The 24,230-nt window shown below is 52.8% G+C and overlaps 1 protein-coding gene across 1 annotated transcript; it reads left to right on the plus strand.

Moving 5' to 3' along the window:
- Positions 1 to 1,446: 1,446 nt before the first annotated feature.
- ISM2 (isthmin 2) lies at positions 1,447 to 22,856 on the plus strand. Its single transcript, XM_031048814.2, has 6 exons — positions 1,447 to 2,115; positions 16,072 to 16,332; positions 16,816 to 17,176; positions 18,003 to 18,143; positions 18,883 to 18,960; positions 19,423 to 22,856. The coding sequence occupies exons 1-6, from the start codon at positions 1,978 to 1,980 to the stop codon at positions 19,938 to 19,940; spliced, it is 1,497 nt and encodes a 498-aa protein (XP_030904674.2). The 5' UTR covers positions 1,447 to 1,977; the 3' UTR covers positions 19,941 to 22,856.
- The last annotated feature ends 1,374 nt before the right edge of the window (positions 22,857 to 24,230 follow it).

A 24,230-nucleotide genomic window follows, 5' to 3' on the forward strand; every position in this document is an offset into this window, starting at 1 on the left:
TTGAGAGTTCAAACTAATCAGTGTCCCCACTCCAGCACCAGGAAGCCTTCTTGCACGTGTGTTGGATGTTCAGTTGTTTCTTACCAGTCTCGGGTCTGTCACACAGTGACAGCCCTGTATGATGCACGGTTTGGAGAAGCTGATTCTGCTGTGGAGAGACAGCTCTGCAGAGGTTCTGCTGGTCCTGAGGTCTTGCCCATGCGGTCCGTGCTGGCCATGTACTGCTGGCTCCACTCGGAAGTCAGGCTGCCACCCTTGGGTGCTGCTAGTGTGGGGCTGCTATCAGCTGTCATGCTGCTAATGAGATGTTGAAGGCTTCTTGTTGCATCTCACATAGTATTCTTGACCTCACATCTGTCCTGCAGTCTGTGCTTGGTTTTAAACATTTTCTTTCGTTCATCTCAGCCCTAAGTTTGTGTAAACCAGATGTCGGTAATCAAAAAGGAGGTGTGGGTCCTGTTTTCGACTGTGAGTGCACAAATCGGCCCAGGTGCTTTGCAGGGTTGTGCTCAGGCTGCTGTAGAATGCCGGACTTAGGGTTTCTCTGCTAGGTGTCCATTTCTGGGGGCCATGCCAGCACCGGCACTTCTCCTCAGTGGGCTGCACAAGCTCCTTTCAGTGTCTTTCCCTAATAATGCCTTCATGATAATTTCGCTCACAGGCTGCTGGATGCCTGTGGAGATCCTGGACAAGAAGCTTTCCAGCCCCCAGGTACCCAGGCGCACCGTACTGCTAGCGGGATCCGGGGGCTAGGAAAGATGCTGCCGGCGCAGGAGAGAGCAGATCAAAGAACCAGGGCTTGTTTCCAGGGATGGAAACTTCCTCTCGCAGCGCGGGAACAGCAGGAGCGTTCACCGGGGAGCACAGAGCCCCGCTTTCGCCCCCAGTCCCTGCGCTGAGCCAGCGGCCCCGTTCGTTAGAGGGGAGTGCAGGGTCCGGTCTTGGCGAGCGGGATCCGGCTCCGTGCCCCAGAGCTTTCCTCCCGGGGGCGCGGCTGGAGGAGCTGAGCGTTCGCTGCGGCTGAGTCCCGCGCCCGGCTCCCGCCCCTCCGTCCAGGGCGCCTCCATCCCCTCCGCCTCCCGCGGCCGGCCCGCCCCGCCGTGCCTCGCCTCGCCGGGAAGGCGCTGCCTCCCCTGGAGGGCAGCTCCCGGTGCCGCGGGGCTTGTGCAAGGCCGGCGCCGCCGAGGCGAGCCGCCGCCAGGCAGCGGAACAAAGAGCCGCGGGCCGGGCCGGGCCGGGCCGGCCCCGCGGAGTACCGCCGGGCAGGGGTGATGGGTAGGGGCCGCCGGGGCCATGCGGCTGCCGGGAGGGGAGGAGCGGCCGGCGGCGCCCGGAGGGGGCAGCGCCCGGAGGGAGCGGGGGGAGGTCTGGCAGCGCCGACAGCCCCCGAGCGGGGCAGGGGCGAGCCAGGGCCGGCTGCCGCGCCGCTCGCCCGGGAGGGGCTTGACCGCTCTCCTTGCGAGAAGGAGCCTCTCCCCGGCGAGCGGCCGCGGCCCGCCCGTCCGGCGGTGCCTGAAGAGCCGCGGCAGCCCCGGGGAGTGACTTGGCGGGGGGAGGAGAAGAGGAGGAAAAGAAATCAGATTGCCGAAGGGATTAGGAAGGGGGGTGGGGAGGCGAAGCCCTCTTCTCCCCCCTCCCTCTCCGCACACACTTGTGAAGCTTTTCAGAGTTATCCTTCAGCATCAGTGGCACCGGCGGGCGAGCCCGGGGAAGCAGCGACACTGAAACGTGCTCGGCGATCTGCGAGTGAGATCACAGGGAGCGGAGCGGCCCTGCCCGGGGGACCCTGCCCAGTCCGCGCCCGCCGGGGCTGCGCTTCCCGGCGGCGATAGTTCATAGACATTAATGATTTTCTGAGTTTTCCCTTCTTCTCTTGCTTTCCCGAGCAAGGAAGGACGGGGCTTGCAGCCTTGCGGGAGGGCGTGCTGCCGGGCCGCCTGCCCTGGGCGGGCGAGGAGGGGCGAGAGGGAGGGAGAGATGCCGCTGATTAGAGGGAAAGTCGTGCTCATCCTGGGCTTCGTTTTCCTGACAACTTTCCTGGCTGTGGTGAGAGGGCTGCCCGTGAGGAAGCAACGTAGCAACAGCCCGAAGGAGAGGAGCTCCAAGCTGGAGGAGGTAAGGCAGCTTTTGGGGAAGGATGGAGAGCCGGGGGGGTTCAGGGCCGAGCCCTCCACATCCCTACCCGTTCCCGGACGGCCGAGGGGGAAAGCGGCCTCCCAGGGTGGTCATCGGGGCTCTTTCGGGGCCGGTTGTGCATCTCCGAAGGGAGTATCCAACACGTGTCCCGCGGCCAGGCCGCCCGGAGCCCCGGGTGGAAAAGCAGCAGGAGGAGCATCCGCCGGGGGAAGCAGGGCTCCGTGCCTCCCCTGTGCTGGGCTGGCACTTCACTCGCTGAGGAGCAGAGCCCTTTCCCGGCCCCTGGGATTCTCGGGTAGCCCCAGATCTGCACTGAAGCTGCAGGAAAGGGGCTGGTTTAGATGCTTTGAGGTGGGGGCCGAGCGCCGAGACCCAGCGCTCGGGAGGATCCGTTGCCTCCAGGGGGCAACATCCCCCGGAGCAGAGCGGGATCCAGCCGCAACCCGACCTGCGGCAGCATCAGTGGCGTTGGTGGCTTGCCAGGAACTCCAAAACTCCGCTACTACAAAAAGAAGACGTGACGGATTTCAGCCGCCGTCTCCCCTTCCCGCTGGGACGACCCAGGGGCAGATTCCAGAGTGGTCATGCTCTGTTCTCATCCCCGCAGCCTGCGCCCCTTCCAGCATCCCGGGCAGGCGGCCTCGGAACCCCCCCAGGCTGGGGAGGAGGTCCTGAGGCTGCACCTCTTGCTCCTCTGAGAGCCGGTTCCGGCCAGCACTGGCATCGTGGAAGGGGAAACTTCATCGGGAAGTGAGGGACTGGGAACCAACTGGTTAGAGCTGATTGGGATGACAGGAAGGGGATGGGGAAGAAGCAAACTACCAGGAGGGCAGGAGGAAGGGTCTGGATAAGAAAGACAGACAGATGAACAGTTAAAGCAAGTTATTTACACCTTGACACTGTTCTCTGGAGAAAAAGTGGCTCAGGTAGCAGAGCTGTGTTTAAAAAATACAGTTTTGAAGAATGCTACTGCTAGAAATGGGTGAAAGGGCTAAGTGGGAAAAGTGGTGATAGGAGGAGGTAGAACATGATGGGGTAAGAGAAGCTCAGCCCTTGCTGGTAATACACAGCAGTGTGGGGAGCAGCAGGTTTGATCTGCAGTGTTCCTTACACTGGCAGAGGAGGTGCTGAGCAATGACAGTATACCTTACTGCTAGTTATGGCCTAACCATGGTGCTCGTCTCAGGGGAATCATGCTGGTGCTGTACTTTGCTTGCAAGACTTCAAGCACAGACATAGTTGCCGGTTCACTCACCAGGCAAATGCCAGCCAGAGAGTGCTTAGCTTCCAGCTGCAGAGGGAGTAGGCATTTAAGGTGAAAATCCAGGAAAATATTGCAGCCCTGTGGCAGGGGGCAAAGGATAAAGACAAAAGGCCTATTAGGAAGCTGTGCAGGTCCCCACCACGGGACCCTGCAGCACAATCTCAGGCTCCTTTTTATTTGATGTCTGAAATACATTGGGAAGCAGGGTAAGCTGCTGTCAGTCCCAGTTAGTGAGTGGCTGTGAATGGGGAGCGTTGTGTGGCCAGCCAAAGATCACATACAACACTCACAGCGCAGCCTCTGTCCCCAGGACTTTTGCTTCTTGCAGAAATACAAATATACAAGGAGTTTATAGGCAGAGGTTTGAGGGTGGAGGTGAGGAGGAAGATGAAGAATGGATTCCTCAGGGGAATGGTATATTGAAAAATGTGGATGTGAGCATGATGTGAATGGTATGGAATAAGGGGTGAATACTGTCCTCGGTTCAGCAGTGGCAGCCACTTTTCTCCTTAGTAGCTGGCACAGTGCTGTGATTTTGACTTTCAGCCTGGGAACAGTGCTGATAACACTGATGTTTTTAGTTGTTGCTCAATGTTTAGTCTGACCAAGGACTTTCTGAGTCTCACGCTCTGGTAGGGAGGAGGGGAAGCTGTGAAGAAGCAGAGACAGGACACCTGACCCAAGCTAGCCAAAGAGGTATTCCATACCACAGCATGTCATGCCCAGGATGTAACTGGGAGTTACTTGGAAGGGCTTGTTCACTGCTCGGTTGGGCTGGGTATCAATGGGTGGTGAGCTATTGTATTCTCTTCCCTTGTTATTTCCCTTATAATTATTATCATTGGTAGCAGCAGCAGTGGTTTGTGTTATATCTTAGTTACTGGACTGCTTTTATTTCAGACTGTGGGAGTTACATTCTTTTGATTCTTTTTTTAGTGCTCCTGAGCACACCTTGTGTCCCTCCAGGTACCAGCTTCACACTCTGCACAGCAGGGAGAAAGCAATAGGTTTTGGCATGTGTCTTCTGACTGTGTTGGGAGGAAATCCTCTGTTTCTGGTGCCTGTGGGGGAGAACCTGAAGCAGACATGCCTGGTGTTTGAACTAGAGCAGGGAGCAGGAGTGCAGCAGTACAGTGGTTAGAAAAAAAATCCAGAGTGATTTTGGGTCATAGGCACAGATGGTTCCTGTTGCAGCACTGATACGTTCTGTTTCTATGGCAGCAGGGCAGCCACAGCTGGAGTATTGGTTACACTATGGGTAATGCCCTACAGATGTGGGTAGAATGAAGGGGGCCAGGAGGAGAAAAATAGAAATGACAGACAGAGCAGATAGACAATCAAAACCATTAAACAGTTACAACACTTGGCCTTATTTTATTTTAGCATCTTTATACAAAGTAAACATTTTCCCTTGGTTTAGAAGTGAATGGGGAAATTTTATAATTTGTGCTGAGCCTCAGAGTTGCACTTTTATACTAAAATAATCTATAAAAATTAAATCCATTCAGGTTTTCAGTAAATTTTGGCATTTGGAAGTCTTCTAATTGCAGGAAGGATGGAGAGAACAGGTGCTTTATCTTTGGGTGATAGCCTTATCGGTAAGTCCCAAAGTCCTGTGCCTCAGTCAGGATCCACCACTTCCAGTCATTAATTACCAAAGGAGCCAGCATCTGCATTTACATTTTCTCAGCCTTGATACTGTGTAGAAAAGCTTTGTGTGAGTTACACGGAACCCAGCATAAGCAACAGATGTAGCAAGAATGTTTTCTATTTCTTCAGCCCGATTGACTGGAAGTTGAAATGCTTTCTTTCCAAACTGACTAAATCTAACGACAGAAGATACCAGCTCATTTGGAGGCTTTTTTATGCTGTTAGGGAAGGCAGGTAGGCTCCGAAGCAGGAGGCAGGTGCACAGCAGGGGTTTTAGAAGCACTTTTGTGGGTCAGATTCACCTCACTCTGACGTGGGGAGTAACGGGCAGTGCAAGCACTGACCCATGCCAGTGGCTCTTCAGATTTGGGCAACTGAATACTTGATAAAGCTTGTGTCCCTTGTGGAGACAAGAGACGGCTCCTCACATTGCTTAATGGTTTGTTTATTTTTGAAGGCAGGGAGGTTAAATGCAAAATGTGTTTTGATAAACTTGATGGACTTCAAAATATTGGCTTTGAGCATTGTTAATAAATATTTGGGTTCTTTCCAACTGATACCACTCTGCTCCAGTACTCTTTTAGTAAATAGAAAATAACCAACATTCTAGCACACTAGAAATGTAAACAGGAGAAGTTATTAGATCTGTGTCAACCGATACAACCACTTCAATACCTATGCATAGAAATAATAGTACCGGCAGTAACAGTGATGGGGGTGTTGGTAGCAAGCATCCCAGTGGTGATGGGGCACAGCAGAGGAAGGCAGCAGCATGCTATAGAGGGTCCAAGCTGCTCAGCCCAGCGACTGTGGGCTCAGTGGCAGGAGGAAACTGCTCCAAGGGCAAGGGCAGCAAGCAACCTGAGGCACCTTGGGTTGTTACTGCAGGGCTGGGACAGGGCAGAGTGAGACTCCAGGCTGGAGCTTGCTGTTGGAGTTCCCCTGGTCTGAGTCTTCATGCCAAGCAAATCTGGTGTCTGTGATAAGTGATAATAGAAAACAACAAAAGAATACCAAAGGGCTGCAGTTGGCTGCAAATCAATGGGTTTGTACAGCACCTGGTATGCGAGGCTCCTGCCCCCTGAGAAAGAAGGAAACGAGCTACAACAGTGTGTATTATTTACTGATTCCTCAGGCAGCCAGGGTAGCGATGGGAAACTATGCACAAAACTGAAGGTCTCCACCAAGATACTTCCCTTGCTGATTAAAAGCTATCGGTAGCAGTCTTGATTTAAATCCACCTGTCTTGTGTATAGGGAGCCTGAGAGCAGAGGAGTGCATAGAAATTAAATGTAGAGCAGCAACAAGATGCCTGACTGGAGATATCAGCAAGTGCAGAGTAAAGGAGCTCCAAGGTGACGTGGAGTGGCTGTACTAGGTAAAAAGCATTAAATGGAAATATCAACAGGGCTTGAGTGGAATTTGTCAGGAGATTGTAAGCTGGGGGAACCCTGTTATTTGGGAGCCTTAACGTAGCCTACACATGCTGCCTGGGGAGACCAAAGGGGCTACCGCGGGGAAGAACACGGGTGTTCGGAGCCTCCCGTGTGCTTTCCCCGGGGCCATCTCGCTGTGCTGTGTGTCTCCAGCGTTTGTTGCCACCCGTGCATGCCAGCCCCGCGTGGGGCATCCGGACCTGCCCGGCCAGGACCCGCGGCTGTGTCAGTAGCAGAGTCATTTTGCCTGCGGATGTGCTTTTTACCTTTTCATTTCTTCAGCAATTAAGCGTTCTTGTCCCTGGCTTTGTCCTTGGCGGAGGTCGGATTTGTGGGTACAAAACGTGCACTGAAGCATCCTTCCGCTCTGAAAGGGGCTCTTTGTGCGCAGGGAGGTACTTCGCCCTTTGTAGCAAATTTCCTTTTGAGAAGTGCCAAATTATCTTAGTCAACACAGTTGAAAACCCTCCCGCCCTGGGGCTCAGGCAGCAGCAGAAACAAAAGGGAGCCGAGTGTAGGGAAGCTGCCCGACGAGGGGGCTTCTTCCCTTTTCACTGCACAAATAGGTCTGCTTCGCTCCCATTGTTACAATCAAAGGGGTTCCTGTAAAAGGCACATGTAAGGGGTAGAGATTAGGCATAAATCACCATACAGGGCATTGCTCAGCCCTCTCTCTGGGTTCCCAAAAGTGTCCAGCTCTTGCAGACCATCTTCTTAAAGACAGGTAGGTGAGGACTTATCCTGCCTTCAGTTACTGTCCCTCCAAGCCCAGCGAGGCGATGCAGAGAGTGTGCTGGAAGTTAATTCCTGCTTTCTTGTCAGTGTCTTAGGGGTAAGGAGTACAAACCAGGAATCTTCTGTTTTCTATAGTACCAGTACACAACTCAGAATAATCCCCAAAACGGGATGCCTGGACACTTGCCATAAGGAATCCTGACACTCTGAGATACAGTCACAACAGCAAGGTGGCCCGTGCCATTCAGCTCCTCCAAAGCCAATGCTGCCAGCAAGAGGCTCAGTTTTTGTATAGAACACCAGAGCTCAAAGCCAAAAAGCAGGAGAGAGACTGCAGTCATGTTTTGGTGTGAAAACGTTTCCATTTGAGACGGGAGCTTGCCAAAGTGTGAGGACGATTTTTTTCTCTGGTAGACCATTTTTGCAGGGAACATTCACTGGGCTGTTGGATGCTTTTATGTGGTCACTTGTAAAAGTCCACCCGCATGGTATTGCTTCCAAGGAGCTCAGTTTCTGCACATTCCCTCTATGCATTATCTTCTTTGAGAAGCTGATGTGAAATATACATCTCAGTATTTACGAGATGTGAATGAGACCTTCCTCTGAGTCCCAGATTGCTCTTGGTGTGAAGGGCACTGACACCTCCTGAGCTGCAGCTTGGTTTAGTCTCCAGGGGAAGGATACAGCTTCAAAGGGAACAAAATGCAGTAAATTGCTGCCTTCTGCTGGTCCCCGGTGTTGCTGGACAGGCTCAAGGTGGGGACCTGGCTGCAGATGGCCAGGAAGCACTCGTGCATGCAGGGAAGAGGTGGCAAGGCATAGCTTTATCTTGGATTAGGAGCTGCTGGTTAGCCCAGTCTTCCAGGGCCTTATCTAGCACACAGACTTGAATGTGAGGCAGGGCTGGGAATGTGTCCCCAGCCAAGGAAGCCTCTGTCATGTAGGGTCCAACAGGAAGCTGGTGCATGGCATGGGTTTGGGGCCCTTCATGTGAACTGTCCTCCATCCGAGCTCCGTCATTCTGAGCTTGTGTATGAGCAAGCCAGCCCTGGCTCTTTCCTGGCAGCTGAGCCCCAAGGCACTTGCCAGTCAAGGAGATAGTATCTGTGGGGTGGCCAGGAGCTCCCCTCTGTCCTCCTGTGTCTTCTAGCAGGCTAGGGGTCAGGGGGAGGCTGGCATTGGTCTGCCCTTTCAGTTTCTGCACTTGCTTTGCCATATCTTGGGGTTTTCCTTTTGTATTTTTGCCTGGGCTACAGTAGGGAAGGAAGCAGCAGCTGGAGCAGTCAGAGGGTTATGGTGTGCATGCTAACAAATGTGGATCATTAGCTGGAACAAGTTAATAGTTACTGAAGCACATGGGGTTCAGAGCTGGAACAAGTTAATAGCAACTCAGCCTGATGCATTAAGAGCTTATGCGTATTACAGCTCAACTGTATTAAGAGAAAACATGTGCCTTAGCAGGAGCTTTTGCCAGAGAGCCCCAGAGGGTATGGATGTGTGTCTATTCACTTCCCTGGGCGACTGCTCTGTGCAGTCCCTGCAGGGCCCTGCTCCCATACCTGTGTTGTGCTCTATCTGAGCAGCACACAGCTGGCCTGGTTGCAGCAGAGGTCTTGGATACCTTCCTCCTCAGGTAAGGGTGCCTTGACTCCTGCTGGGCTCCTCACAGCAGGCACCGCCCACCAAGGATTGGTGCTTGGACCTATGCACTTGGGCAGGCTCTCTGGGGTGAGCACAGCCCTGGCTGCTGCACAGGGACATGTCAGAGATGTGAACCAGAAGCCCCAGTTTCTCCACTGCAAGGTCTGTGCAGCTCATCCATGTGGGAGGCAGGGCAGCCCCTCCTGGGGCAGGTGGGGAGGAGAAATTGAGCTATGGAGGACTTTCCCGAGAGCCTTCTCTAAGTACGACATGGCAGACCTGCACCTATTCCTGGCCTTGCCATAGGCTGCCTGAGAGATCTGGGGCAGGTCGTTTTCTTTGTCTGCAAAAGGGGGTTTACAGCATTTGTCTCTGTCAAAGGAGGAGAAGATATGTACAGTAGAGAAGTACCTGTGTGTGACACTGAGGGGTGCAACAGCCAGGCATGGTGAGAGGCTCCTACCTGTGCTCCTTGCATCTCAAGTGAGCTGGGGAGCTGTCTGAGGGTGCCACGGGCAAGTTACTCATCAGCACACCTGCCTGTAGTGAGAGGGGCCAGGCTGTGCCAACCAGGATGTATGGTGAGGAGCACTCACAGCAGCCTGGCCAACTGCTCTGTTCTTGGTCTTGCATGAAGGCACCTTGCCATGCCCTTGCTCCTCATGGTGCTGTATGCTGCTGCTCCTCTGGGCTGTGGTGTCTTCTGCTCCAGGGCTGGCTCTGCCCTGGGGGCAACTGAGTCACCCACTTTGAGAAGGGTTTGAGATTACAGTTATCACAGTTGTGAGATATGAAAATAAATGAGAGATGAGGAAGCCTTTGATGCTACTTCCTGCAGCTCTCTGCTCAAGACAGTTGGGATGAAGCTGGTTATAAGAGAGAGAGATTCCATATGATCTGAAGTGTTTTGATAACTGCATGAAAATTATAATCATGAGGGTGTAATAATTACCTGCACAGCCACAGTTTGCTGCCAGCTCCTTCTGGTCTGCCATAAACAGCATCTGCTCACACAAGCATGATAACCGAGTGCTTGTCTGTTCCACCAGCATTTGCAGAGCTCCCTAAAACCTAAAGGGAGGTGCTTGAGTCTTTATTTGAAGAAAAAAGAACAAAGCAAAACCAGCACTCAGGTGTGAGCTGATCCTGAGGCAGTGTCATGGTTTAACCCCAGCCAGCACCAGGTTCAAGCCCCACACAGCTACTCACTCCCTCCCTTAGATGGGATGGGAAATACAATTGGAAGGTAAAAAGTAAGAAAACTCATGGGTTGAGGTCAAGACAGTTCAATAGGTAAAGCAAAAGCCATGCATGCAAGCAAAGCACAAGGAATTCATTCACTGCCTCCCATCGGCAGGCGGGAGTTCAGCCATCTCCAGGAAGATAGGACTCCATCATGCCTAATGGTTACTGGCGAAGGCAAATGCCACCACTCTGAACATCCCTCTCTTCCTCCTCTTTCCCACAGCTTTATAAGCTGAGCATGATGCTATATGGTATGACTTATCCCTCTGTTCAGTTGGAGTCAGCTGTCCCTGCTGTGTCCCCTCCCAGCTGCTTGTGCACCCCCAGCCTGCTCACTGGGGGGGGTGGTGTGAGAGGCAGAAACACTGTGTAAGCACTGTTCAGCAAGAACTAAAACATCCCTGTGTTATCAGCACTGTTTTCAGCACAAATCCAAAACACAGCTCCATAGTAGCTGTGAAGAAAATGAAGTCTGTGCCAGTCAGAGCCAACACAGGTAGACCAGTGAGCAGAGCAGTTGGGAGATCGTGGTCCTGCTCTTGTGCCATTGCTCCTTTCAGGCAGGAATGTAACTGAGGGCAGAAGAAGAGGGAGACAGCTGGAGGTGTCCACTGCCTTAAATTACCTCTGGCAGATCTTCCATAGCTCACCTGTCAAAGCCCTGTGTGATGGCTCCTGCTAAACCACCTACCTATAAGTATAAAGGTGTTGTGTCTGATTGTTGGGATTGTGGCTCAGGAGGTCTTGAAGATGGGAACAGGGACTGGGTGGCATCTGCACCTTTCCCATTGTCTCGTGGGCACCCACCCAGCTCTCGACACCTGTAGGAGCATGCTGTCCCTTGCCACAGTTCTGGGGGATCTGTGAAGCGCATGATGAGTTGATGGATCACAGAGGTCTCTTGCCTGATGTGCACCCAGTGAGCTTTCCATCTGGCTGAAACACTGTGCCGGTAGACGGGTTATGAGCTGGGAGGATCAAACTACAGCCCTCCAGAGGCTACAGTGGTCTCAGCTGGCCGGGCTTAAAAAGCCCTTTGAGTACTGTTTGTGGTGGGGTCCTCAAGGAGAGAGCATACCCAGCACTATGGGAGGGAGGCAGAGTGGCACACAGCATTTGTTCCTGTTTGATTACACTTCAACCTTCCTTTGTTTTAAAGAGACAAGTGTTACCTGTTAGCACTGGGAAAACCTCTACTTTCTCCCATCCCACCAGCAAAAACTGTCCTGAGCCCTTCTGCAAACTATGCTCCAGAGCTCCCCACACACAGGCTGACCTTGCCCCTAAAGCAACTGACCTGCTTCCATGGCTTTATGATAAAACCTGCCCTGGAGCTCCTCCTGCCTGATTTCAAAGATAGATTTTGTTGGAAAGCTTTCTCCAAATCTTCACAGGTTATTTAGGTGAATATGGGAGGAAAAGTTTTATGGTAGATAAAAGAAAGAATGTTCTGGTTTCTATTCTATTCTTGGCTAATTTCATAAGTGGGTGAGTTTGCAACAAATTGCAAGACAGATGTTAAAATAATGTTGGAGAGAGCTTGGGAAAAGGAGTAGGAATACACTTGTGTAGACTCAGCTCTATTCAGGAAAAGATCAATAGTTCTGGTGGGTTCTCATTTCAGTACAGTGTGGTAGAACTATTCAAAGGAAACCTAACTCAAGTAGTAATGATTAAGCAACAAAAATCCCATTCCCTATAATAGTAGACCAGTGTGATACCAGCCCTTAGCAAATACATCATTTTCCTCACTGCAAGCCCAAAACAGATCCTGACTGTTGCCTCTGATCTGACTCCCCTGTGCACAAGCTGAACAAGTTTATGTGCTCACTAATTGGCTCAGGATAGGTGTGGGTGGAAGTTGCATCCTCAGAGCTTGCCCTATGCAGGGACTCCCTTGTGCTGATGCACAGGCTGATGAACAGGCTCCAGCAATGCTTCGCTCCCAGGGAGTTATCTCAAGCGTACTTGTCTTGGGTTTAACCCCATGATGAAGAGCAGCTCTGCTCTGCAATGTATGTATTTACAGAGAGCACTGCCAGTGGGTTCAGTGGCAACTTGTGCCTACAGAGGAATGTGCTGGAAGGACAAGTACTTGTGGTTGTGGTGGCAGCATAGTGGTGTCGGTGTCTCTGGTTGCCAAAGGGCAGTAAAGCACAGGGACTATTATGTTGATGTTTTCAGGTTTTAAACTGCTGTAGGATCTGAGATGTCACGTCTCCAATCATTTCTTGTAAGAGCTGCAACACATGAATGTTGGTTATTTGTTTTCTTAATCCAGGTTTAGTTCAGAGTGTTAGAGAAGTTTGTGGCAAAATTGCAGATTTTAAGGTCAGAAGAAATCATTAGATCACTGGATTTCTTCCCTAGCAGAGATACAGTCCATATGTGTTGAGCCCAATGACATGGGTTTGACTGTCTCCACTAGGGATATTGCTACTTTCCTTGTTAGCTTGTTCCTGTGGTTAATCACCTATGGTGTTAAAAGCACAATCCTTATTCCTCAGTTGAATTTGTCTGGTTTTGACTCAGATGTGTTGGTTCCTATTATGTGTTTCTGTTCTGGATTAGAGGGTCTCTGGTGCCAGATGGATTACTGCCTTAAAGAACTAGGAAATCAAGTCATTGCTTCTTCTTTTTAACATGACAAATTGAATTGTACAAGTCTGTCACTGGAAAAGTCTTTCCGTCCCTTGAAACGGTTTTGCAGCTGCTCTCTTTTCCATCTTCAGACTTACAAGCAACTTTAATGGAATCATATGGACTAGAAATCAGCCTTTATTCTCTAGAGAAATTATATGTGTCCTTTCCACACACCTTCTCTACACACCTTGTCACCCATCTTGTCTACAAGGTAGGCACAACACTGGGGTGAATTACTGACAAGCTCCTTCCCCTTTCTAGTATCTTTGCTTAGTTTGTGCCTCAAGGTCCTACACTGACCCCCTGCACAGTCTCCACTACAGTGGGGAGAGCCTGGATTATGTGGGAAGAGCTCCTGTGCTGGTAGGCAGGCAGCTGTGATCCTGCATGTGGCCTTCAGTCTAAATATGCTTTTCACAAACAGAAAGTACATGCTCTTTCCTGAGTGCTGCCCCAGAGTTTCCCTTGGATTTCTGCCCTGGAAACCCTTATTCCCAGCCAGGCAGGATATCCCAAGTGTATGCAGGAGGAGCTGTGGCAATTCCCCCTTTGGCTTTGTCCTTTGCTTGGTGCTGGATGGTTGCAGGAGAAGGCTGGAAGCTCCGCTGTGAGATATTATGACTTCTCATCACTGTGCAGTCAGCTTCTGTGGTGTGGTGGCAAGTGTCCTTCTTCAGTGTCAGAAGGAGAAGGGAGCTGTTTCAACCAGCTCTGCAATGGTTTGCAGCCTTTCTCCTGCACTCCATGGAGAGTAGGGGAGTAGAGTTTTCACTCTTCCCTTAGCTGATGCGCTGCAGTGGCTTAGCTGCAGGCTAAATGGCTTTATCCAGCTGTTCCCTAAGCAGGGTGGAGGAGATGGTGACAGGAGCATGACCCTTGAGGGCAGCTGCCTATGTGGCTGGCAGGAGTCCCTTGGTTACATGGAGGAGGCACATCTATCTGTCAAGAACACGGAACCACGGATGCTCTGACCCAGAGAGAACACTGGGCCTCCTTGGACATCTCTAAAATCCATGATTCGATAATCACTTGGGTCAGGCAGTGAGCAGGACTGTGCATTTGAGGGACATCTGATGCAGGGACAAATTTTATCCCATCAACACCTCTGAGAGCTGCACATGTTAACAGGAAGGAAGGGTTGGATGCTATGGTTTAGTGACAGTCACTGAAGGACTTTGGGCCATCAAGGTCAGACACCCCCAGGAGTCTGTTCTGGGAGCTCTGTTCACCCAGTGACAGTCCTGCAGCCAGTTCCCCTGGGGCAGTTTTACATTTTCCCTGTGGGAACAGTACTCTGAATTTCTTGAGCTTGTTTGGGCGTAAAATCTGAATTAGGCACTGAGTGCAAGTTTGGAGACTCGGAGTCTGTTCCTGGCTGGCTTGCTCTGATGTCCTTGCATGAGCTTGGATCCTGTTGCTAGAGGAGACCTTGCTTTGCATGTGTTGGGTTGTCTATGAAACAAGCTTACTCAGCCCCGATAAGCTCATTACAAATCAGGCAGGAGTGCCAGCCTTGCAGGGCTGTTGGCAGCACCTTGTGCTTGGCTTGTGCTGGGCACACGCAGCTGGCAGCAAACCCAGCACTGGCGGATGGTGTTGTACAGCCAGAACTGGGACACAGCGAGGTTTGCCTGCTTGCCCCCCTTGCTGCTTCTGCTCTGCCTGAGCTCCTCCTTTTCCTTCCCAGAGAGTGGGCACAAGAGGAGACCTGGCAAGGGGCTGAAACACCAGGAGACAGGCTGGAGAAGATCATCATTCCGTGGGTCCTCCCCAAAACTGCCGTGGTTTAGATGGCGGCAGAGAAAGCTGGAAGGGGAAAATGCAGGCAGAGGGTCCGTCTGTGCCCACGTTTGCTGCCTGCAGTGCCACGGGAGAGGGGTGAGCCCAAAGGCTCTCGCTGGGCCGCACAGGCTCCCTCCTCCCCACGGCCCTCTCTCCTCCGGGCCCATCTGGTGAAGTCTGTCACTGCCCCTTCCCCGCGCCCAGCCTGCTCTGGGCAGCAGCCAAGGGACCAGCAGCGTCCCTGCTGCTCTCTTTCCTCCCCCGGGAACGGGGGGACCGCGGGCTTTGATGTGTGGGCACAGGGCTGGGGACAGGCTGTGTGCGCTCATGAGAGCCTGACCAGGCTCCAGCTGCCTTTGAAGTGCTCCAGTGATCAGGATGAAAGGGAGGGGAGTCCTTCCCCAAGCCATCTGGCTCTAATTGCAGGTAGAAATGCCTCTCCGCGTCCCCCGTGGGGAGGGGGCACACCGCTCTCTGCCGCTCTCTTCGTTAATCCCGCGGCTCTCGGCTGGGCTGGCGCGAAGGGCGAGAGCTCGGGAACAAAAGGGGGTTTGAGCCGGGCAGCCAGAAATAGGCGACTTGCGGGGGGTTCGGGCACCCCCGCTCCCAGCCCCGGGCTGCGGGGCCCAGCAGGCCTGCCCGGGGATGGCCCGTGCAGCCGGGGGGTTGCCAGTTGTTCCCATCTCCGGTTTCTCGGGCGCACTGGAGCCTGCTGGCCCTTTGACTCGCGCTTTCTCATGCCAGCGCGCCGAGCGCACAGACGAGGAACGTGGGAACTCGGCGCGGTCCCTCCGCTTGGCAGGGTGTGCTGCCCGCAGCCCTGCGCCGCCGGCCGGCTGGAGCGGCTGCCCTGGCCCGGCTCCATGCCTGCTCCTCCCGGGGCAGGGCTGGCTGTGAAGCACCGTGTGCCTCTGCAGCGTTAGAGCTATTGGCACCGCTGGCAAGTATGGTGTCTCGTCCTGTTTGGCCGGGTTGTGTCTACCTTCTACATCTATCTTTCCCCTCTATGGGCAGCATCTGAAATCTCAATTAAACCTGTGTTGCATGAAGAGGTCTGCCCTAATACTGTCACCACAGAGCAATTTATGTGTGGTTTCCTCCCTTGTCATAAAGCCCTTGTTATAAACTTTTTATATAAATATATAAAATCATTAATCGTGAGCTCTGGTGGCTCTGTGACCAGAGGCAGCCTTTGCCGTTACTCATCTCCAGGGGCCAAGAACTGGCAATAAAGGGAGAATGGGGAGTGGAAAGGCAGCCGAGATGGGCAGTGGGGTTACAGAGGTGGGCAGAGAGGGTGGTCATGGGGATGAGAAGCCTGGGTAGATATGTAGGTTGTTCACATACGATGGGGCCAAGCCCTGGCACAGTGCAGGCCACTGGGTGTTAATTAACATGTTCATTGCTGCCCTGATGCTGCGATAAGATGGGGTGAAGGAGCCGTTTAGTGCAAGAGACTGGGCACTCCTTGCTGGGCAGCAGTTTGCTCCCTGCACAGCCACCCTCAGGAGATGTTCTCACCACCTCTTCCCTCTCCAGGTCTCTGCCTCATCCGGGCCCCGCTCGGCAGGGGACGAGGAGCTGCCACCATCGGGCAAGGCACGGGGCCTGAGGCGGAGCGGGCAGGCTGGCCTTCGGCGGCACAGGCGCCGAGGGGTGGCTCAGCAGCCTGCCAGGAGCCCAGTGGTGCCACAGCCCAGCGGTGCTGGCCAGGACGAGAACCTGCCTTTCATGCTGGACCTGCAGAGTTTGCCAGGGCTGGCCAACGTGGACCTGAGTGCCCAGAATCCCAACATCCAGGTAGGGAGCAGGTCTGCATGGGCAGTGAGGCGATGAGGGCCAGCACTGCCTGTCCTCCCCTGCCTCATTTGGTTCCCTAAGAGGAGGAAATATCTCCTGGGTGGGGTCTGTGTGGCCACTGCAGCTGTCTTCTTCGTAACTACCAGATGCAAATAGCTGGCACAGACAGGGTGCTTGCCACAGAAATTTGGTCATGGCATCTTCCCTGTTCCTACAGCCCCTCTCTGGAAGCAAATGCTCCTACAAATGTTCCTACAAGGGTGACTTATCAATTTCTGATGGTGGTGTTGGTCTCTGTGACCACCAGCCATCCCTACCCCTCCTGCTCTGCCCCGGCTTCAGCCCCTTCCTCTTGTGCTCATTATGTGGTCCTGCACCCCAAAGCACCTCTGGCCTCTCGGACTGGGAACCAGTACATGGGCTGGTAGGTCCATCCCAGTGCTGTGCCCTGGCTCACTGCCCTGCCTTATATCTGGCCTCTAGGTGACCATTGAAGTGGTGGATGATCCTCAGGCTGAGATGGAAATGGACTTGTTGAAGGAGACAAGTAATGACTGGTCCCTGACGTCCCCTGAGTGGTTGTCTCACAGGGACCTCTTCTGGCCTCTTTTCTGGGAATACACTGACCCCACTGAGGAGGAAGAGGATGAAGAAGAGGATGAGGAGGAGGAGGAAGAGGATGACAACCTGGATATGGGGGACAGGGAGGAGGAAGACGAGGAGGAGGAGGAAGATTACACAGCAGAGTATGAGGAGGAATCAATGCTCAGTGGAGTGGGAGGTGACTGGGACCAGCAGTGGCCCAGGCAGAAGAACTGGATCTTTAAGGACAAATATAATTACGGTGAGTCCTCTTGGGTGCCTGCAGCTGGCCTGCAGATGGGCACTGCCCTGCCTCACTGTGGAGGAAGCAGCACTGCACTGCAGGTCAGAGCACACTGGTGCTCAGCTCCTACTAAAAAATAAGCAAGCATGCCAAGGAGTAAGGCCAGCACCCAGCTGAGGCTGCCGGCAGTGAGACGTGCCAGCATCCCAGTGGGAATTGTCCTTGCATGTAATCAGACTGGAGCCTGGATTCTAGCAAAGGCATGTTCAGGTGAGAAATACCGTGTAAATGTTTAATGGCAAGTGCTGCTGCCATTATCTCTGTCCCTGGTGTGATACCGGTGCCAGAAACCTTTACCACAAACCTGGGCATCCTCAGGAGAGGGGCTGCAGAGGGGAAGATGGCAGGTGCTGCTGGGCAGACAGGCCAGGGAACCACAGCAGCTCCCTCCTGCAGCTTCCTGGCCACAAGGACAAAAACTGGTCAACCTTTGCTAACGGGTTGATGCTTCAGCATCATGGCCAGTGCATCAGGCAGGTTTGGTGGGGATGGGGATGGGCAGTGCTGCCTGTCTGGGTCAGTATGACTAGGAGCAAAGCTGTAAGAACAAGAACCTTTGCTTGGGAGCCGCTTCCCTGCGGCTGACAGCAAGGACAGGGTTGGCCCTTGGCACTACATGGCCAGGCACCTCCATGTGCCCTGGGCAGCGCTAGGCCTGAATCTCTGTAAAGGACATCCCAGGGACAGGGAAGAGCTGAGGGAGGTCCCAGATGGCTGTTGGCTCCCTTCCTGCTGAGGCTGTGCTGGGGTCCACTGCTCTCTGCCTCTCCCCTGTTGTGCACAGACTATGAAGACGAGGATGAGTGGAGCCTGTGGTCCCCTTGCAGCATCACCTGTGGCAGTGGCAACCAGAAGAGGACCCGGTCCTGTGGCTATGCCTGCACAGCAACGGAGTCAAGGACCTGTGACCTGCCGCGCTGCCCTGGTGAGCCCTTGGCAATACCAGTGCTTGGGCACTGACTGATCCCAGTGTGGGCTGGTCTCCTGCCGCTGCAGGCTGGACATTGCTCATGCTGCAAGAGCTAGTTATGTTTGATGTGATCTGGGCTAATGACCACAGGGGTTTGTTTCTGTAATGAAGCTCTAATGAGGCTTTTACATGATGCCCAAGGGTGGTAGAGCTGGGTTCCAGCTTGGTGTGCAACTCATAGAATCATAGAATAGTTAGGATTGGAAAGGACCTCAAGATCATCTAGTTCCAACCCCCCTGCCATGGGCAGGGACACCTCACACTAAACCATATCACCCAAGGCTTCATCCAACCTGGCCTTGAACACTGCCAGGGATGGAGCATTCACAACCTCCCTGGGCAACCCATTCCAGTACCTCACCACCCTAACAGTAAAGAATTTCTTCCTTATATCCAGTCTAAACCTCCCCTGTTTAAGTTTCAACCCGTTACCCCTCACACTGAAAGATTAAAATGCTCTCCTGAGCAAATGAACTCCTGATGGAGCTGGCTCAGTCCACTGGGTTTTGCATAACCTTGGGTGCGTCTATCCCACAAGTCCTGATGCTGGTCCACCCTTCCAGACAGGGAGGCAAAGCATTGTTGGGAAAAGGAGTGGAAGATGGATGGTGTTTGGTGCCCTTATGGAGGAAAAAACCCCACCACTCCTCCTGGTGTTCACCCTGGCACTTTGGTTTGGTTTTCCTTTCTCAAGGAGCAGATGGAGAAATGGTCTTCCCCACAAAAGAGACGCCTTTCAAAAGTGACAACACCACAGAGCTCTTCAACTCAGGTCAGCTTCTGTCTCTGCCTTGCTCTGGGGGCTTCAGTGCCAGACCTCATGGGGACTGGCTGGTGGGGAGGGCTCTGCCAGGGGCTGGTGCATTTGGTGCCCAGACCTAAGTCACCCAAACCTCTACCACAGCAGGCTTCAGCAGTCATGCAGGCAAACCCAGTTCCTCCCACAGCCCTGGTACAGCACAGTCCTGCTTTACAGAGAAGTGGCTGAGGCCAGCCTGCCACATGCCCTCTCCCATGGGGGGATACTGCCAGCCCAGCCCTGTGACAAGCTTGTCTGACCCAGCATGAAACCTCTTCCACCCTGTTAGTGCCTCAGGGATGGAGCCTGGCTCCAGCTTGTCCCAGGAGCCTGGCTGCTCCTGCCTGGAGGTGCTGCAAGGCCATGGGCAAATGGCAGCTGGATAAAGTGTGGTGCAGGCTGTTCGTGCACTCATGCTTAGTGTCCTCCCCCCAGAGGTGGACAGCTGTGAGAAGTGGCTGAACTGCAAGAGCGACTTCCTCACCAAGTACCTGAGCAAGGTGCTGACGGACCTGCCCAGCTGCCCCTGCTCCTACCCGCTGGAGGCTGTCTACAGTGCCGTCAACCTGCGGGATGAGCAGCAGGGCAAGAGCTTCCGATGGCGGGATGCCAGCGGCCCCAAGGAGCGCCTGGACATCTACAAGCCCACAGCACGCTTCTGCCTGCGCTCCATGCTCTCCCTCGACAGCACCACGCTGGCTGCCCAGCACTGCTGCTATGATGAGCACACCCGCCTCATCACCCGCGGCAAGGGGGCCGGCGTCCCTAACCTCATCAGCACCGAGTTCTCCCCAGAGCTGCACTACAAGGTGGACATGCTGCCCTGGATCCTCTGCAAGGGTGACTGGAGCCGCTACCATGCCGTCCGGCCCCCCAACAATGGGCAGCGGTGTGCTGACAACCCCACCGAGGAGGAGTACCTCTCTCAGCTGCAGGAGGCCAAGGAGTACTAGCCACAGCCATGTCAGAGCAGCCGTGGCTGCTGCCAGCTCCCACCCCAGCACAGCCTGGTGAAGCCCTGGCCCTGCCCAGGGGCTCCTCACTGTCGCTGGGCAGCACAGGGAGGATGGAGTGTCTTCCCATTCTCCCATAGGGGTGCCCTGGCTCTCCTTGGATTTGCAAGGGTGCCAGAGGTTATAATGGTGTGATTGCTGCCATGCCACATGGGGTGGTCCTGCACCCTGGGATGCCTGGTCTGGCACACAGGGAGCTGCAGGGAATGGGAGGTGTAAAGGGAATTGAGGGCTGTTGCCGTTTGCTTTTGTTCTCTACAGTCTTTCAATGCAAGCTGAAAGCTGAGCATCTTCAGGGTGAAATGGCCTCAGTTTCTGCTGGCTTCGTGATGCACCTGAGGAGCTGGGCTGCTGCGGGGAGAGACACATGCTCTTCCCTGTGCGCCTGCCCTGGTACATACTGGTCTACTGAAACTGGGAGTGGGTCCTCTAGGGGGGGACAGGGCTGTCCCAGCAATGCATAGAGTGCAGGTGCCCATCTCCTCAGGTTTTGTATGCACGGTTGGGAAGGAGCAGGGTTTCATGGGTCCAGAGGGTGTGTGGGGCAGGAGATTGGCCACCTGGGCTCCCTTGGCAAGGTTGCTTTGCTGCTGTGGTTTGGGTTGCAAAAGGGAACACTGCATGCCAAAGCCAGACACACACAGACCTCAGAGGAGGCCAGCATGGGGGAACACCATCTGTGTGCATTTCAGCCCCTCTGCCTTAGGGGAGCAGGGTAGCAGCACCCATGCAAGTCCCACCACCAGCCTGCCCTGGCAGCCCCACAGTGGGTTTCACTGCTCAAGAGTACGTGTGGCACTTCCCAGCAGAACGTCGTGTTTCCAACCCACAGCCCTGCTGGGGGCAGGAGCCAGCTCAGCTGCCACTCCTGCTGCTGTTGAAGAGCAGCAAAAAGCACTAAGACAAGTTCTCAATGGGGATAGCAACAAACCAGGCACTGCTGGGTGCACCCAGCGTTGCCCTTCTCTGGCCTGCTGCTGGCTTCAGGCCCTGCTATGTGCTGTGTCTGCCCAGGTCCCCAGCAAGAAGCAGCCCAGAGAAAGCAAGTCGTGTGTGCAGCCTGCGCTCCTCAGACTTGCTGCCTGGCTGTGCGAGCCTGTGTGCCTCCACTCATGCTAATAATGTCAGTACCTGGTGTTTGCAGATCATGGTGCTCTCCATTGGTGCTTTGGTCTTGCCTGGGTTTTATTCAGCTTTTCACAGGTTCATGGCAGTTTCTCCCAGCATATTCTGGGGGTTCCCAAGTTTCCCACAGGGAGGCTAGGCTGAGCATCTCTATCCCTGGACATTGAGTCACTGAACCTGGCAGAAACTTCATAGCTTCTATTTAGCACATTTTCTGCATTGAAGAAAACGAAAGAGCAAGTCAAGCACGTGTGAAGAAGAATTGAGTCATTTCTAGACTAGAGGTTTCACCCAAAGCTGTTGGCTACTCCCTGGTTTTCTGCAGGACACTGTTGGACAAAAAGCATCTGTCTGGGTGCAGAGGTCCTTGGTTGACTGTCCTGTGCTAGGTCTGTCCTTTCAGAAGGTCTCATAGCAATCTGGGGAGTCTTTGTGGGAGTATCTTTTATATGTTCAATGTATGTTGATTCTTTTGCCTTGGTTATGGATAGAATATTGTGTCCTGGGTCATCAGTATCTAAGACTTCATTGCTTGTGAAAGTATCAATGAAGTTATCACTGAATTATTCTTATCTAACTATTATTCCACACTCGTATCCCCAGACTCCAGTTATGGGTGTTATCAAAACAGGCAGACACCATCCATTTCCCAACAGGGATACAGTCTGAGATGATTGATATTATATAAAGGGCAAGAAGGAAAGCACAACTGAATAAGCACGGATGGTGACCCAGACCATGGTAAATTTTCATGAGCATTACATGTTCCCTAGCCCAAATGATCATTGGCTCACTAGTTTCTGGTAAAGACCTGATCAAGAGAGGGTGGCAGTGATCTGATGGCTTGGTTCTGGGTGCCTGGCACATGTGTGGGGAGGCTCAGCCACACAGAGGTGTTTGTATGGGATGCAGACAAATTGAGTGTCCGAGGCCATGGAATAATAAGCTTGTTATCTTGTCATTCAGCAGAGCATCTTCATATTTCTTCTCCCTTATCATACATAATCATTAACATCAGCAAAGTCTCAGAGGAGCTTATTTACCATCAGTGCAGACTCCTTTAAACCAACAACCTGTTAAACTTGCCTAGTGTGCAGTGTTAGACCCACACATAGAAGCAGGACCACTGCAAACAGTGGTTTTTTGAAGGAGAATTTCAATAGCTCTGCCAATTTGTTTATTGGACCGGCTGCTTTCTGAGGAATTGCTCTTATAATAAGGACTGTTACCCAGGATTTGCACCCAGCTCCTCTTTATATTGGGTATGTCAGCCAGTCTAACCCGTCCAGAAAGAAAATATCATTTCTGTAACAAATGCAGTTCCCATCCAAGGGCAAGTAGAAAAATCTGTTGCATTGAGCCACCCAAAAAGCTGGTTGAAAGCCGAGTGGCTGTTCTGCCTCGCTGCCTCTATGGTTTGGATGATACAGGCATGACCTGGAGCATGAGAAACAAGAAGCAGTGTTGTTCCTCACACAAGCACCTTATACACCAGGAGGCTTTGCGGGCCACCATGAGAAAAGCAGACATTAAGCAAGGAATTATTTTTATATCCCATCAAAGATTCCGTCCAGCCCACTGCTATTTAAGTGATAAATCTCTAAGCTTCCACTCCTTAAGTTTATTTTGTTGGGTTTTGTTTTGGGTATTTTTAATATGTAATATATATAAAATGCCTTTTATTCCTATAAAATTTCATAGAGAAGAATTCTTTATTCTGATGCTGCAATAAAGCACTTTATATATGCATGTGTTGCTGGTGTCATTCAGTTGGGACTGAAGCATATGTTTCTATTTGTTTTGGTTGAGAGGGAGGATACCATGCTGAATGCTATGTGTCTTGGATCCCCAGCACCACATGTACTACAAACACCCACTTGGCTTTGCCTCCTTCCCTTAACCTTTGCATTTGATGATGTCTGGCTGCAAGAATCAACAGCTAACAGAGACTATCCAGAGCCCACCACCACAGCCATGGGATGTGAAGTTCTGCTCACAGGGCCTACTGTCTCACAGTTCTGCCTACTACAAGAAGACCGTCAGGATCAGTGCTGAGAAGCAAATGCATTGCCTGTGCCTTAGCCCTGACCCCGGGTTTTATTCTGTGCTCAGCCTGGGCAGAGCTGACTGCCAGCTGACCTAACACCGGCACCCTGCTTGAAGCAGGTGTTGAGTATGAGAGCAGATGAAAAACCCAGCATCATCCCAGCTGGAAAACTGTTCTGGCAAACCACCTCCATAGCCAACAGCTGATGATAGGGAATTTGCAAAGCTCTCCAGGGGTCACAATTTTTTGTTGTTGCCATTAATTTGCTGCATAAATTGTGACCACTTCCAAGCTCTTGCTGTTTGCAGCTGTTTCCTCTCCTTCTCTCTTGCTCCTTTTGCTTTGTGCTGGCTGCACATCTGTCAAGAGTTTTCAGCTACTCCAGCACAGGGCTCTGCTCCACAGCTGCCTGGTGCCACTGCTGGCCCCTGCCCCGGGGAGCAGGTATCTCCTCTCTGTGAAGATGCTCTGAATTTCCCACTGGTCTTCTGCGATATCAAAAACATTGTTCATAGGGCCCAAGCCATGGGTACAGACTGAGCTATTATCTGCAGGAAAAGAGCACAGAGAAAATCACTCTCCCTGGAGGTCAGTCAGCAGTTACTACTATGTATGTAACATTCCTAATGTGCCTTTGCCCTTTGCAACAACGTCCTTGCTGTGCCAGATGCTGAACTCTGCTCTGAAACTCCTGGGCTATAGAAATCTCACATCCAGGGGACAGAAGCAGCATGATGCCCTAATTCTGCAGATGCCCAAGACCTGGAGATGTCACCTGAAATCATGGAGTGAGTCTGCAGCAGAGTCTCAAGCTGCATCTCTGCCCATTGTTTTAAACACAAGATTTCTTGACCAGTTGAGTCGCCTCAGCCTGCCAGCCTGGACTGGAGCTGGCTCTGCTGTACCAGTTTGCCAGTGTCTGACTTGCAGCTGCTTTGGTTTGTACACAGGAGGAGCCATGCCTGGATTTTGCTAGGCACAGCAGTCAGCCTGTCCCTGCTGACCTCCCCTCTTAGCCCCAGATGAGTCAGGAGCAAGCTGTGTAAGGACCTCTGGAC

Source organism: Melopsittacus undulatus, chromosome 4 (assembly GCF_012275295.1).
Source record: "Melopsittacus undulatus isolate bMelUnd1 chromosome 4, bMelUnd1.mat.Z, whole genome shotgun sequence".
Classification (NCBI taxonomy): Eukaryota; Metazoa; Chordata; class Aves; order Psittaciformes; family Psittaculidae; genus Melopsittacus; species Melopsittacus undulatus.